Source organism: Pleurodeles waltl, chromosome 3_1, assembly GCF_031143425.1.
Source record: "Pleurodeles waltl isolate 20211129_DDA chromosome 3_1, aPleWal1.hap1.20221129, whole genome shotgun sequence".
Lineage (NCBI taxonomy): Eukaryota > Metazoa > Chordata > Amphibia > Caudata > Salamandridae > Pleurodeles > Pleurodeles waltl.
In genome coordinates, this window is record NC_090440.1 from 1,965,012,267 (window position 1) to 1,965,028,761 (window position 16,495).

General features: G+C 44.7%; 1 protein-coding gene across 2 annotated transcripts in view; it reads left to right on the plus strand.

Annotated features, from left to right (window-relative positions):
- ITGAE (integrin subunit alpha E) overlaps positions 1-16,495 on the plus strand; it is an 874,109-nt gene that overhangs the window by 796,585 nt on the left and 61,029 nt on the right. For both annotated transcript variants that reach the window (XM_069226334.1, XM_069226335.1), the window contains exons 23-24: positions 4,152-4,259; positions 10,730-10,809. In XM_069226334.1, the coding sequence (XP_069082435.1) occupies positions 4,152-4,259; positions 10,730-10,809 (188 nt within the window). The remainder of the gene's footprint in view (positions 1-4,151; positions 4,260-10,729; positions 10,810-16,495) is intronic.

The following is a 16,495-nucleotide window of genomic DNA, read 5'->3' on the forward strand; positions in this document are numbered from 1 at the left end:
ACTCAAATCTGACAATTAGATGAGCGTTTCTGACCTAAGAGGCGTTGTCCTATGGAACATGTGAAGGATGAGACCAGTGGCGGCTGGTCCTGTAGGGCGGAGGGGCGATGCCCCCCACCTTTTGCCCCTCATGAAGAGTGTCTGTGAGGCTGAAAAAGGCCAGCCTGACAGGCACTCTTCATTTTCAGCTCAGACAGCCAGGAGTGAGACATGCGCGATTTGCGCAGACTCCTGGCTGCCTGAGCTGAACTTTGCTGGGCTGAGGAGGTCACAGCTCCTATCGGCGTGACCTCCTCAGCTCAGCAAAGGTGCCTCAAGGCCCTCCCCTGGGTGACGAGGAAAGCGTCACCCATTGACTTCGACCTGGGTGCTTCAGGTTTAAGCCCTAAAGCGCCCAGGGCAAGTGTCAATCAGTGACACTTCGTCACAGAGTGAGGTGGGGTCAGCAGTCTCACTGACCCCATCCCACTCTGTGACAAGGCTGGGACTGCTGCCTTCCCTCATTGGCTGTCCCGCGACCTGGAAGCTGAAGGTAGGTGTGTGTGTGTGTGATGTTTTAAATTGAATGTTTGGTGCGCGTGTGCATGTTTGAGTGTTATGAGTGTTGTTAATGGATGTGCGTGAGTGTGTGTGTGAAAGAATGAGTGTGTGTGATCTTTTAAAATGAATGTTTGGTGCATGTTTGGATGTTATGAGTGTTAATAGATGTGCGTGCATGCGTGAAAGAATGTGTGTGTGTGTGATGTTTTAAAATGAATGTTTGGCGCGTGCATGTTTGAATGGTATGAGTGTTGTTAATGGATGTGCGTGCGTGTCTGTATGTGAAAGAATGAGTGTGTGTGTGTGCTTCCCACCCGCCCCCTCCCTCCTAAAGCTGCCGGCCGCCACTGGATGAGACTCAGGCCCGTATTTATACTCCGTTTGCGCCGAATTAGCGTCGTTTTTTTCGACGCAAATTCGGCGCAAAACTAACGCCATATTTATACTTTGGCGTTAGACGCGTCTAGCGCCAAAGTATGGGCAAATAGCGTCATTTTTTTGCGTGAACGCCTTCCTTGCGTTAATGAGATGCAAGGAAGGCGTTCCCGTCTAAAAAAATGACGGCGACGCAAATGCGTCGTATTTATACTCCCGGGCAAAAATCACGCCCGGGAGTTGGCGGGTCAAAAAACCCCGCATTTGCGCCACTATTTAACGCCTGGGTCAGGGTAGGCGTTAAGGGGCCTGTGGGCTCAAAATGAGCCCACAGGTGCCCTCCCCTGCCCCCAGGGACCCCCCCTGCCACCCCTGCCCACCCCAGGAGGACACCCAAGGATGGAGGGACCCACCCCAGGGACATTCAGGTAAGTTCAGGTAAGTATAATTTTTTATATTTTTTAATTTTTTTGGGTGGCATAGGGGGGCCTTATTTGTGCCCCCCTACATGCCACTATGCCCAATGACCATGCCCAGGGGACATAAGTCCCCTGGGCATGGCCATTGGGCAAGGGGGCATGACTCCTGTCTTTACTAAGACAGGAGTCATTTAAATGGCGTCTGGGCGTCGAAAAAAATGGCGCAAATCGGGTTGAGGCGATTTTTTTGCCTCAACCTGACTTGCCCCATTTTAAGACGCCCTAACGCCATTTTCCCCCTACGCCGGCGCTGCCTGGTCTACGTGGTTTTTTTCCACGCACACCAGGCAGCGCCGGTCTGCTAGCGCCGGCTAACGCCATTCCATAAATACGGCGCCCGCATGGCGCTTCAGAATGGCGTTAGACGGCGCTAAATTTTTTGACGCTAAACTGCGTTAGCGCAGTTTAGCGTCAAAAAGTATAAATATGGGCCTCAGTGCTTCAGTAATCCACTGAAGAATGACACAATGGAGGAACATTAGTCTGCAGCACTGAGTGTTAGTTTAAACCCACAGAGATTTAATTTGTTTCTCAAGGAGCCTCTCCATTTCATTACATTGCATTACATATACATTAAAGTTATGGATTGAATAACTAAAGTGCTAATGTAATCCATGGCATACAAGATAGAGGCAAACAGTTGTCTATCTTGATGATCGTCACACAAGTTGGTTGTGTTGTGTGTGGCAGGGCTTTCCTGGTAATACATACATGTTACATACACGTCAGACCTGATAATGTGACAACATGGATACATTAATAGCTTATTAGAGTATCAGTGTATTAGGTCTAGGGCCCAAACAATTGTTTGCATGGTAACAATTTGAATGGTATTGCATGCATGATCTGCATGTTTATTTTGTAAACACTATTTTGGTCGTGTTCATCAAACAAGACAGCGAAGGATTTTCCTGCAGATTTTACTTGAAAACAAATATCACTTTAACTGATGGGAGCAGACGTTTGTTTCCCTGCCTGTGCACTTGTGCGCCTCCCTTCCCTAAACATGTATGTTTTGGCCCTGGAGGATGGGGTCCCACAGGGTCACTATTGGTTCAGGGAGTGAGGCCCTGCACCTCCTCCTCTAAGGACGCTGGGGCCTGGGACCGCAGGGTTCCTTGTGGCTTGGGGAAGGGAGCCATGCACTCCTCCCCTTTACAAATATCATTTTCCCCCCACTGTATGCGGTCCTTGGGTCACTGTTAGCTCAGGGAGTGGGGCTATGTGCCTTCCTCCCCTCAATTAATAAAAGGCACAGTGGATAGGTTCCCAGGGCCTGAAGTGACTCGAGGAGGGGGGTTGCCCCCTCATTTTTTTTAAAAAAGCCTCAGGTGGTTGGCTCCTGGGAGCCTGAAGTGGCTTGAGGAGTGGCTGTGCTGATGCGTTAGATGCAGGACCTAGCCTTCATTGGCTGCCTGCTGTGGATTGGCCTGAGGACCTGTACATAAAAAAACGAGATATTCACTAAATTGACCAAAGATTAAAGTAACCTTACAGTTATGTGAAACCTTCAGTGACAACGTAACATTTTGAACTTCAGAAAACAGTTAAGTTCACCAATCTAAAGTTATTTTAAGTAACTATAAGTTGTGCCTTAAAGTAATTATAAGTCTCGCCCTTGCCATACACTGCTAAGTACTCCACATATTACATCACTATAACATCTTCTATGAAATCACTGATAATATCAATGCAACATTTCCAATGACATTACTGATGGGAAAACTGCACAGGAGTACAAACAGGATCTGATTGGGAAAGAAAATAGGCCTGGGCACCAAAAGAAAATTGGAACCCACTAATGAATCAGATAGCTAAAACAAAGTGCCACATTCTGCAAATGGGGACAGTTTTTAGTTTATAAAGAAGCAGTGAGTAAGTGTTTTGCAAGGTATGGGCAATGGCATGGACTTGTGCTTACTGCAGTCAATGTTTTGGTAATATCAGGGACATCAACAGTAAAAAACTGCCCATCAGACCATAAAACAGGCCCACTTACAGCACAAAAAGACCTAGCGGTGGGTGTAACTCATGTAGTTCAGTCTATCGTAAACACACAGAATTAACTGAAAATTCTGTGAGATTGCGCTTGAATTATGCAAAAATAGTTACTCTGCATTTAGTGCTATTTCTTGGTCCAAAAATGCCCCCTCATGTCCAAAATGAATATGAGGATGCATTTTGCTCCAAGAGCGCTAAATGGACAGAACACAAATAATGAGCACTCGCTAAATTTGGTCTTGCATTAGGATTTGTACCTACAAATTACTCATAATTATGGAAGGAGGATTAATCACGTAAGTATTGGTAATTCCATATCCAAGAGTAACACGGAATTACCAAAATAACTCCAGGTACTCCAGTGTTTTTGAAATTAAGTCCAGGCCTAAAAAAAATGGCCCACACTCTGGATTGTGACACAACCCGTGCCACCGCCAGATTTCCTTACTGTCCGGTCCGAATCTGAAGGCAAAACAGAATTTTGCACTGAATCGTCAGCCTAGCTGTTGCTCTAAAATTGAAGCAGAGTGAGATTTATAATCTGAAAAGTAAATTGTACTAGTCCACATCAATGCAATCCATTAGAGGAATTACACACCACTGCCCTTCACACTACTCCCCGATGCCATCATTAATAAGAGAATTTGGCCTGCTGCATAAGCTCTGGATCCAGTGGTTGAACAATGCCTCTTCTACCAGCAATAAGGGATTCTCTGGTGTTCGGTTCTAACAATATATATCTTGATGTTTCTCCAGCCTTCTGTCAGCTCGCCCAGCGTGAAGTGTGCAGAGCCCAGTCTGGAGACCTCGTTGCTCTCTTCCGTGAGCTGCAAGATCGGCTACCCAATTTTCAGAAAATCAGCGGTAAGTCAGTAAATCACCAGCCCTGTGCGGCCTGTGGGATGCAGTGTTCAATACAACATATTGCATTGTTCCCTGTTGTCATTTTAGCTCTTCATTTAAACATGTGGCATGGTATATCGTTATGCTATCACGTGGACACATTCATACAGTGCTAAACACGGGGCATCTATGCTACTGTCAAGGAATGACACTGGAGGAAGAGATCGTCCTGAAGTTCAGTTACATTTTAAACCTCGAGGTCCAGCGAGACTACTACCAAATGCGCTCGTATTATTAGGATTTGTTTATAAAGCACACTTTACAAAATGAAACACCTTTAGGCGCCTGATCAATCAATTGCAAAGTAAAAGCGAGAGAAGAACGACTGAAGAGTAACACTGCATACTAACACCGAGGGAAGGGATTTGTTTGAAGGGTCTTAAAGAACAGAAGGGTAATTTTAGTTTTCATACCTGCTTTTAGTTCATTCCGTTTATTTAAATAGAGAGAAGAGATGATCACTTTCCCATCTCTGATGGGTCTTGCACTTCTAAATATTCATCTTTAATCTTTTATAAACGTACTTCAGCATTCAAGGAGGAGATTGCAGTTTTCAGAGGAACCAAATTTGGAGTCTCACCATAGCAAGGGTGCCATTCACCCCAGTGCAAGCAATTGGGTTTCTATCACATTGTTTGATAATAAAAAAAAGCTCCCACTATTGGGATATAGCTGGCTCTTCAGGCGCCCGGGTCTAGATAACTATACCTAGACATGGTTATAATTTAAATGACGCCATAATTGAGGGAATTTTGACCTATGCTTTTTATGTGAAATTCCCAAAATATTGCTGTTCCACCACTTTGCATAATTACACTGCAATTGCAATAAAAGTTTACGCAAAGGCACCATTCATGGTAAAATAATTACAGCAAACACCCAAGAAGAACAGAACTTTAGCAGCTGTTATTTTTTGCTTTGAGGTTTTTGTACTATTTACTTAGCACATTTTGACCTAAAATGTAGAGCAAAATGATAGATTTGCATTTCACGTAATTCGGTGTAACTGTGTAATTTTGCCGAAACGTCTTGTAATTACACAAAAGCAAATTAAGCGAATTTCATCCACCCCTAGCTAAGCCCCTGTTTCTAACAGGCTCTGGCGAGATCCTTCTGCTACCTACAAAATCCCAAAGATTTTGCACTTTTTGTATGTTTATTTCACGTCATCTATAGGTCCCACTCTGAGCATTTTTTCACAAATCTCATGTTATTATAAAATGCAATCTTTTATATTTTTGCAACCTGCCTTTCCATCTAGAAAGCAGCAAAACTGTAACAATAGCAATGCTTGGTTACAATCTAGCTTCAATATATTAGACAGTATTACAAAAGTGTTACTTTTCTGCTTTTCCTCAGTGCAGTGATTTAATATGGGCCTTCTGGCTGCGTGAAGAGATGTTCACCACTCTAAACAAGCATTTGTGTGAAAACCAGTGAGAGTATGAAAACTGTACGAAATTTGTGGCAGATGTGGAATTAATATTAAGAAATACAATTCTATTTGATTGTTCTTGAAATGCATACTTCCTAAAGCAATTATGATGTGTTAAGTTTACATAGGAAACCTTAAAAAATTGACATAATGCATATGTAGCAAGGTGAAGGTATTATATGGTATAACTAGGTAGAATTACCATGGAATACCAACACAATGCCCAGTAGTGGACCTCAGATTCACTCTCAGTAATCCCTGGCTCAGTCCTGGTAGGGTGGCAAAGAGCAGTCAGGCTACTTAGAGGAACATGTGTAAAGCATTTCATATTACCAACATGGACAATAAGTAAATGACACGACTCTTCAGAAATCTGACACCAATTTAGACAAATAGATTAGATTTTAATCTTAATTTAGACACCAAAACAAACTTTGTATCTTTGGTACAACTGGTGTTGTGAATTTGCAGCTCTTCGGAAAATACAGTAGCAGATTTAAAGGGCTTCCATTGAAGTCAATGGAAAAAATAGCAGTGTGTACTCAAGCACTTGTAGAGTGAGTTCCAGTAAACCCACTGGAGCTTAAGGTTCTGCTGGACCTACACCAAGATTCAGTGGTCAGACTTTTGCTACCTAGCATAAGGAGTCCTGGTTGCAGAGGTGACTTGGCTGTTCTTGTTGCTGATCGGTCTGCAGTGTCTGGTGCGTTTTACACACCATGCAAAACTGGATTGGGGGTGGATTTACACTCTACCCTTCTGATGTAGAGGTCTTTGGGGGGGCCAGGACCAGGACTCAACGCTTGGATCTTCACAATCCTGTTCAGTGGCTTTAGGTGCAGAGGTAAATCCTAGCTGTCAATCACTGGGCTGGTCGTGCCAAAGCTGCTTTGCTGCTCTAGTCAAAGTCACTTCCTTCAGGCTGTAATCCCACAGGAGTGGGGTCGCTTGTGATGTTAGTCCCTATGCTGGGGGGTGCTCTGCAGTCAGTGAACGTTGTGTGACCGTCTGTTTCCATGCAGGTGACAAACAAACCCTGGTAGCTGCAAATGTAGTCCACCAGCTTTTTTGGAGTCTGGAGGTTATTTGGTGGTGAGTAAAGGCTTGAAGCTTGGCACAGGCCTCAGCCCCACTCATTAGATGCTGGACACTGAGTTTAGTTGGACTCAGGCACTCAGAGCCCGTCAGGATGCAGTTCTTCGTCCTCAGCACTTCATTAGTCGTGCAATGTGCAGGGGACAGATGCCACCAGTCAGGGGAGTCTTTCTTGGTGTTTCAGTGTCCACAGGGGTCCACCTGGTCAGGACCAACTAGTTTTCACCTCTATCACACATCAGGCACTCAGTTCCAGTACTGGTCCCCTTAGGTCACTGTGTGCTCTTCTTCGCACTGGGGTCCAAGTCCTGCTGTTGGTGCAGACTTCTCTTCATGCTTCGCTCTTCTTTTCCAGGTAAGACCTACGTTCTGGTGCCAGGTGAGCCTCTCAAATCCTGGTTTAGGGGGCGTTTAAGGGTGTTAGGGACAGTGGCCAATGGGCTACTGTCCCAGCGGCAAGTCCGCCCCTGCAGTGACGACTTCCTGTTCTGGGTAGTTACTTTCTACCCACAGCTCACTATTCTAGGGGTCTGCCAAGATGGCAGAACCTTCCCTTGGTCGTGCAGACCTCCTAGTCCACCATCAAAGGTGTGGCTAGTTTATGGGAGGTGCATGCCTCCTGCATAGCTAACTTCCGGCCGGGCAGGGCAGCAAGTTCTTTGTCCTCTGCTAGAGGGACAGCTCTCAGCACATCAAAGGCTGGACATAAGAGCAGTGGCCCCCTGCCAGCCCACGTTAGCCAATGGACTGCCCGGTTACTCGGGCTGGTGTTGCATTTTCAATGCCAGAACGGGCATATGTGCTCTTGCACATATGTCCTCACTCATGGAACAGTCCACCCTGCCCCTTGGGCTAGAGGAGTCCTTCCTTAGGGGTGACTGACCTGTGCATGGCAGTAACAGAGACTCTGCCTGCACCTGGTGTGGGCAGAGTCTGACTCGAGCTGCAGGCTGCTCTTGCAAGCTGACATGGAAGCTCTGCAGTCTCTCTTTTACTTGGGGTACTCAGAGTGGCATAAATCAGTGCTGCAGCTCTGGTACCCCCTTTACCACCCTTGCCCTGGTTATCATTTACTGGGGCTTACAGGGGTTGTAAGGTGCTTGCCAGCTGGCCTATGCAATTCGACATATACTTAAAGTGAAAGAGCATCGGTACTGGGGCCTGGTTAGCAGGCCTCAGTACACTACCAGGTCAAAAACCACAGCATCTGATAACAACAAGTGGGGGTAACCATCCATAAAGGGGCACTTTACAACAGGCTAGATTTAACACTGTACTATATTCAGTCTATCCACTTTAATATAGGACCCTGTGAGTGCCAATAAAGCGGAGGGGTTCTGAGCTTCACTCCCTACAGGGAAAGGTAATCACAAGAGTCATCTAATAGTGAAATACTAGACAAAGGCATACCTTAGTTAAAGGGATTCCACCATAGTATTGCTTGCTCTAAGGCAGTGGTCTTCAGAGTGTGTAAAATAAATCATCAGGCACCCCCACATGTTTTTAGAATTTTTCTTTTAAATTGGCGATGTGTAAATATGTCAAAACATATATAAAAATTGCACTTGTGTTATCCCTTTAAAAAATGTATTCTAATACATGATTGCCAAACACTATTCTGATCAGCGAGACCTTACAAAAGCATAAAAGCATTGTGTGATTATCAGAAATGGGGGAGGGGGAGGCGGAGTTGAGAAATATTTTAAATCTCTTTCTCTTTGACACCTACCTCCAGCCAGTGTATAAATGAGAAAAGATGTTAGTGACGGTCCATTACAGAGTAGCTTATTGACACTTTTCAGCATGATGCTTTTCTTGGCCGGAGTCTTGTGCCCCTCTCCTCTTGGGATCTACAATTAAGTCCCACTTCACCAACTCTCCCCTACCTCCCCTCCCCCCCAAGGTAGAGGTTCTCTGTTCTAAGGTAATGCTGTGTGAATATGTGACAGCAATTTCACATTACAGTCTTACAGCTATCTGTAAGTTGGAGGCCCCACAATGGGGCCCATGCGGTTACCATTTCTCTGCAGAATGCGCTCTGCGCCTAAAAGAGACATTCCTGTTATAGAGTCACAGAGGTTTATATAGGCTACAATTCAGTAGGCAACTCACCGTTTTAATAAGTACTGGCCTAAATTGAGATTATCACTTGCTGAAAACAATTGATTTGAATTCTGAAATTCTTTAGTCTTGTCCTAGTGGAACTTAAAACACCTTTAATGCCCGGATTAGAAATAAACCTGATTTTGAGTTGGGTGGGATGGGATCCCCTGGTGGATAACTGCTCCACTGGATTACCAATGGAATGGTGTTCCCACACCCTGATTTCTCGACAGCTGGAGTACCGGACCCAAATTTTGCAGCTGGTAAATCTGGCCTATAAAATTGCTTCAGGCTTCAGCTGCAAGTGCAACTCAGCCCTGTCCCACATCCTGTCTCCTTCTGTAGGAGGTGGGATCATGTAATCCTCCTACTTGCAAGGGCACATCCTTTCTTTGCTCCCTGCTACCTTCCTAACTACTACTGGTGACCCCTTGAGCCTCCCCTGACTATCCCACTCCCATTATCAGCTCCTCAATGGGGGTGCAAATCCCTATGGCGAAGGACTGACTCAGAAAAAACAGGTACACATGTTTATTTACATTAAGTAGGATTAATTCAGAAGAGTTGGATTTATTTTAGCAATACCAACTGGAATTGTAAATCCCAGCCATCCGGTATCTCTTCACTTAAATCTGTTTGTCTAGTGATTTGGACCTTAATGCCCAAAGTATGTAAAGAGTTCTCAGAAGGGGTGATAGGATACGAAAACGGAGGGGGAGGTCGATTGACTTGTTGGTTTAAGTAACATGTTATGTGTACATTGTTCATTTGGAATAAAGTGTTTCTAAAACAAACGTGTCAGTGTAAAAATAGATATAGCATTCTTGATGGCAAAGGCTTAAATCTCATTAACGCTTATTTCTAATGTTAAATGCAATTAAACGAGCCATCTTCCAAGAAGAATTATTTTAGTTAGCACCCTGCCTTCAAGCACAGGACAGGTCTCACGGCACTGATGGAAATGAACTGAGTTCTAAGCAGGAGTAGATTGTGGAACTGATCAACTGGGGAACTGTTCTGACCAGACTTCTCGTGAATTCCTTGATTGCTCTGCTTGAAAAATATGGAGGATGTAGTAGACAGTCTTCTATATGGAGAAATTAGTGAGAGATGGACTCTGATTGACACATTCTTGTGCCTTCCTGTTCTGAACCCACGACGCTAAGGCAAAGACTTGACTCCCAACCTATTCACAATATCCTTTTATATACCAGGTATTTAGGAATATTTGATTTATAACGAATTTTTGGTCCATCTTCGTACAAAACAATCTTTGGATATCACCCCATCACCTCCCAAACATATGAATTTGTTTGCTCATTTGCTTCACTTCCGTGTTCAGTAACAGAGGCATTCTATTAAACCACTTTGAATTTAGTGAACTGATACCACAGGTCAGCACTCCCAGTTTGTACGGTTAGTAGGTAAGGCTCGCACTGCCACTAAGCAGCAGTGGCAGGAGCTGTAGGTTGTGCCAGCTGCAGTGGAATGCCTTGAATGGCACTTCAATTAACCACTGTCCAACACCACAGAGTATTGGCATGCATCAAATCTAAAGAATTTGAGGAGGAAGAGAGATAAGGGTTTATAACAGTAAAAAGCAAAACACCAAAGAAAGTGTATGTACTTTCTGAAATCAAATGATAATATCTGCATCTGGCCAGGAAAAGAAAATAATTTTTTTTTGCGTAATGTATGGGAATGAAACTATGATTATGAGGGGAAATTATGCGCCGTTCCAGATTGCATTGTTTTATTATTATGATTACTCTATTTACATTGATATCTCCATCTGCAGGTAAATTTTGCCATAACATGGCAATTAGATGAAGCTTTGTTTCCAGGGAATTTTGCAGCATTTGATGTCAATGTGACGAGGTAAGAAAGTAGAGCTATGAAGCCCGGGGCATTCCCTAATTGCAATATGTTTAATGCACCAGAAGATATCACTTGTGATAAGGTTTTGCATCTCGAAGCAGAAACATGCTCAGTGTTAAAAAAAAGGTTTGCTCATTTGTTCTTGGTATTCCAGGGACTACTGGTCCTTCTACTACTTTTTTGCTTGGGAGCTTTAGTTTTTTGATGGCCACTGTACCGGTTAATTTTTGTCCTGTTTTGGTGTTGGGATGCAGGACGAGGTAGCGCAAGTGTCCTCATTAGGTTAACTAAGGCAGCATGTCTAGGGCACCACCGACTGGAAGACCAAATTGAAAAAGGTTAAATGAAAAAGGTGCATTTTTCAGTGCAAGTGACCCTCTGTAGGCAAAATGTGGCACATTTAAGTTTTTTGCCTTTATTTTTGCCGTCAAGGCAGCAGAGGTGTTCGTGGATGCTCTGAATGGACATTGTCTATTCTAACTTCAATCCTGGATTATTTTGGTGAAAGTTAAAAATTCTATTGATATTTTTAAAAGGGGTTAACATGTAATTTTGCTTTTCTGGGAAGTGCTGAGGTGAGGGACCGCTTAAGATAAAAAACTAGAAATAATCTAAATTTGTCTGGAGTGTCATCTTTCCTGGAGACCGATAGGGATACTGCCCCGCTTGGCTACCACAAAGTGGGCAGAGATTGCTGCTGAAGGGCAGCAATGTTCCTAGATAGTGGTATGGTGGATATGTTTTCTTCAAAAATTTACTTGTTGGAGGATCCACATTGTACAGATGCCATTACAGAGGTTCATACTCACTTGTTATCCTTCTGTGGCGAGATGTACGGCTCTCATTTCAAAATATTTTAAAGTAATGTTGGTTTGCAATGAAAGTTTACCTTGCTCTTTTAATCAAATCATGTTTTCTCTGCAATAACGCATATATAGATGTTTTATTGGATGCATTGGAGCAAAACCACTATGATTTCAGTGCTATCTACTGCATGCTGCTATTGCACTTTGTCTTAGGACATTCCTCTTTCCTGTAGGAATTGTCAGCAAAGAAAGTTGTAAAGTCCTAAGGCGGTAGAAAAAAATAATTTGCGGGTATTTGCTACAATTAACATTTAGAGGGACCTCAAAGTCAGTGGTTGCCGGTGACCTGACTCACATGAAGGAGCTGCTTCCATAAGTCTTTTCCTGTTGTTGTAATGTAAATTTGTTTAGATTTTTTAAGTTACTTGAGCTATTAGAACTTTGCAATGTTGATAGCTCAAATCAAGATCTGGAGCCACAATGGGCTTTAAAAACTGCTGCTGTCAACTTTCCGATGTCTTAATCTGCAGCATCGGACTAAATATGACGATTGTGCAGAGGAATGAGAGTGGAATAGGCAGTGGATGAGAGAGCACACAGCGGCACACACTCCTCCCCAATCGGTCAACGTGTCACTGGAGCTGCAGGAAGAAGAAGTGGGGAATTCTCATCAGCTCCTGTCTGTGTCCCGGTTCTGCTGAATGAAGAAAAGCAGTCTAGGTCAAGCTAGGGAGAGAATCAGAGACTAACTTCAGTCTCCTTACACAGGAGCTGTGAAAGGAACTGAAGTTTCTGTGGCACAAAGGGTTGTAGCCCCCTGCTCATCCAACAGGCTGCGTTTTGTTAATTAGGGCACTCCAACCTCGTAGAGTGAAATGTTGTGCGAGACAAGTAACGCTTTGTAGCAGGTTCTACCAGACTTTAAAGTCCTGCTGTCTTCTTATGTGTTTCGCTGAAGCAACAGGCCTTTTTTTGGAGAGTATACCCCTGAACGGCAAGCTACGGGCTAAGATGAACATATATATATATATATATATATATATATATGTGTATATATATATATATACATATATATATATACACACACGCACACACACACACACATACATATATATACATACACACATACACTCACATATACATACACACACACATATATGCACACATACATACATTCATTCATACACACACACTTTGGCACCGGTTGATAAACCTTCACAAACCTTTCCAAAAGAACTTGCCAGTCATATCAGCTGCTGTCTGTTTCAGGGTGATCCATCCAGGAGTGTCTGAGAAAAAAGGGGGGGTTTCCAAAACACATTTTCCCCATTAATTTTTCCATAGGGATTTTGAAAAGCAATAGTGTTGAAACTACTGGACAGAATTACACAAAATGTGGCAGAAAGGTAGGTCCTGGTCCAAAAAGCAACCTTTTTTTCTTTTGGTATAATTCTGTTTGGTAGTGTTTGAGAAATTAAGCAGAAAACAAATTTGTATGTATAGGGGCGTGAAGGATTCACAACCCCTCCCGATATCGTGCTGAGATCTGATTGGCTGCCAGCACTTCAGCAACAGAAGCCGTTGAAGTGTTGTCAGTCATCTTGGGACTGAGTCCCAGAAAAATGAACACCCAACCCCTTAGCTCTGGGTCCCCCCCCAGACTAAAAAGCATTTTTTAAACAGTTTACAGCCAGAGTTGCAGTGGATCCATACACATCATTATTATAAAGCCCCCTGGTGGGCCAAGTCCCAGTGATATTTGCTTAAAAATGCAGGGGGGGGGCACTCCTGGCCTCCTCCTGCTGCCCTGGTGACCGCCACCTCCCCGGGGCAAATTGTAAAATAGGAGCAGGGGCCACGCAGCCCTCTAGCAGCCCAGGGACCATCCACCACCCCAGGGCAAAAATGCTTCTAATAAGTGGTGGAGGCCCGATTGCCTCCCCCACAGCACCGGGGACCGCAAACTCCCCAGGGCTATACTGAAATATGAGCAGCAGGGCCAGAGGCCCCCTCACACCCAGGGACCACCACCTCCTGGGGCATTTGAGATACTGGGTGTGGGGGGCTGCTTGGGCCCCCACCACAGCCCCAGGGACCACCATCCCCTGGGGCATTAAACAAATTGCGTGCATGGGGGCCACTCTGGCCCCCACTGCCCTTGAGACCACCACTTCCCCAGGGGTTACATAAAACAATAAAACAATAGTGAAGGAGGTCTTTTTCAGACACACTTTAGCCACGGGGATCACAACCTCCCCAAGACTATGATTATTGGAGGAGCCACAGATGCCCCTGGGGACCTCCACCCCCAGGGTCAGGTCCTGCTACGTTCCGGGGTGCCCACCCCAGGACATAGCTGTTTGCTGGGGCTTGGTTTAGATTTTGACAGTAGGACCGAAGCTTTCATCAGGTATGCGTGCAGAGGACAGATGAAAGGTTTGCTCCAGCAAGCAGGTAGCTGCTGTTAAAAGCAGCTGCCTGCTTGCTGGAGCAATGGGACTGCAGGGGAGGCCTGGAGGCTTCCCCTGCGGTCCCAGATAGCCAATAAGGGCAAATTATAAAAAAAAAAAAATGTTCAGGTACCGTGGGGGTAGGCCTTGATGCTCCCCCGCAGTCGCTGATAGCCCCCGATAGCCCGTAAGGGCAAAATATAAAAAAAAGTTGTAAAAAATGTCCAGAGACCGCAGGGGATCCCTTGAGCTTCCCCTGTGGTCCCAGATGGCCCGTAAAGGGCTTTTCATGAAATTAAAAATTCAGGGACTGTGGGGGAGCCTTTGATGGATCCCCTTTGATCCCAGATTGGACCACCACCCCCAGGGCCGGCTCCTGGCATATCCCGGGGCACCCAGGACATAGCAAAATTAAATTTACAAGCTGAGCCCTGGGGGATGAGGTCCCCAGGGTCGAGATCGGCCTGGGGTGGGGAGGCCACATGACCCTGTCACCCCAAAACTAAAAAATCTAGACGTCCGAGCCCCAGTGGATAGGGTCCTCAGGGCCGAGTCGGCCCAGTGATGAGGGCCACGTAGCCCTCTTCCCCCAAAAAAATAAATATATTAATGCTCGGCCCCCGCCATGCTCTGTTTTTTTCAACAAAAAATGTACATTGATATTATCAATGATGTTATCAAAGATGTCATGAGTGCTGACATTAGGGGGGTAATTAGCAATGCATGGTGAGGGCGCGAGTTATAGTTACCTTAGGGCACGAGTTATAGTTACTTGAGATAACTCAAACTATAATACTTGAGTTTCTATGGTTCTGTACATTTAAAGCGTGAGCCTAATGATAACTTCCCTATAACCTTAGGTTTTTAAAGTGAAAATCTATGTATTTTTTATAATTTGATTTCCTAACTATAACGTCCCTGTAACCTTTGTTTTTTTCAGTGAATTTCTTTAGTTTTTTAACGTAAAGTAATTATTTTTAGTATACTTTAATCCAACCACCACCGTGCATGGCCAAAGTGCCCCTCCTCAGGCCGATCTCGGCCCTCAGACCCCATTTCCCAGGGCCCAGCCATCTGTGACGGCAGGGGGAGCCGGAAGGCCCCGCATACCCAGCCGACTCCCCACCTTCTGCGGAAGCCAGCATTGCTGTGACAGAGAGGGAGCAGCTAAACATGCAGCTCCCTCTTTGTGAGAGCAATTTTTTCCTCTGTTTTCCTGCCTGCATCTCTGCAGGCAGGGCAAAACCACATTTTGTTAAAAAAATGTTGCCACAAATTTACAACAGGGTCATGAATCCACAGCAAAAATGTTTTAAATAAACAAGCGCTGGCTTCTGCGCTCCTTTTAATGAAGCCCCCAGGTGGGCCAGGTCCTGGGGGCATGTTGAAACAAAGGCAGGGGGAACAACCAGCTCCCTCATTACACATATTTAAAGCCCAGGGAGGTGTCAGTTCCCTGGGCTGTGTGGGTGTTGGGCGCTCCCCCACATTCATTTATTTAAAGCCCCAGAGAGGTGGCTGTCCACGGGGCTGCCACGGTCTGGTTGGAACCGTGCATTTGATGAGATTTTAGCACCAGGGATGTGACGGTCCTCTGGGCTGCAGGAGGGGCCGGACTGCTGACCCGCATTACCAATAGCTATGCCCCCAAGATTTGGCCTACCAAGGGGTTTCAGAATTAGCAAGCACATGAGACCGTGTTTGTGTTTTTTGCTGCAAATTTGCAAATTCACTGCCCCATTTTTTTTTAAGCGTGTTTTTTTTGCCCTAGGGGGCCCTGCTGGGACCCCACACCAGTGCTAAGGGATCAGGGTGTCCTTACCCTTGCCCCTTATCTTATTTTTTAACCTTTTTGTGGGAAGCTGCCAACACTTTCTGTTTGAATTGCTGGCAGCCAATCAGAGCGGTGCACTTCTCTACACAAGCTTGTTAATATTTGCAAATCCTTCGTGCCTCTAGACATCTATATTTCTTTTAATATCTCAAAAACTAATGAACAAATTGACACCAAACAAGAAAAAGGCTTCTTTCTGGACCAAAAGCTACCTTTCTGCCAAATTTGGTGTAATTCCATTCAGCAGTTCAGGCTATAATTGTGTTCAAAATCCCTATGGGAATTAACATGGGAAAAACAACTTTTTTGCCCCCCACCTTTTTCTCTGCCCCCACTCGACAGATTACCCCAAAACTTCCCATGTACAATAAGATTCTCCAGAACAGTAATAGGAAACCTTCGTGAAGATTCGTCAAACGGCACTAAAGATATAGGCAAGTCAAAAAACCTTTTTCTAAGGAAGCATGATCATGATCCTATCTATAACAGTCGCCAGCAGGTAGGTGTGTGTGTGTGTGTGTGTGTGTATGTGCATATATATATATATATATATATATATATATATATATATGTATTATTTTTTGTTCAAGCAAAAT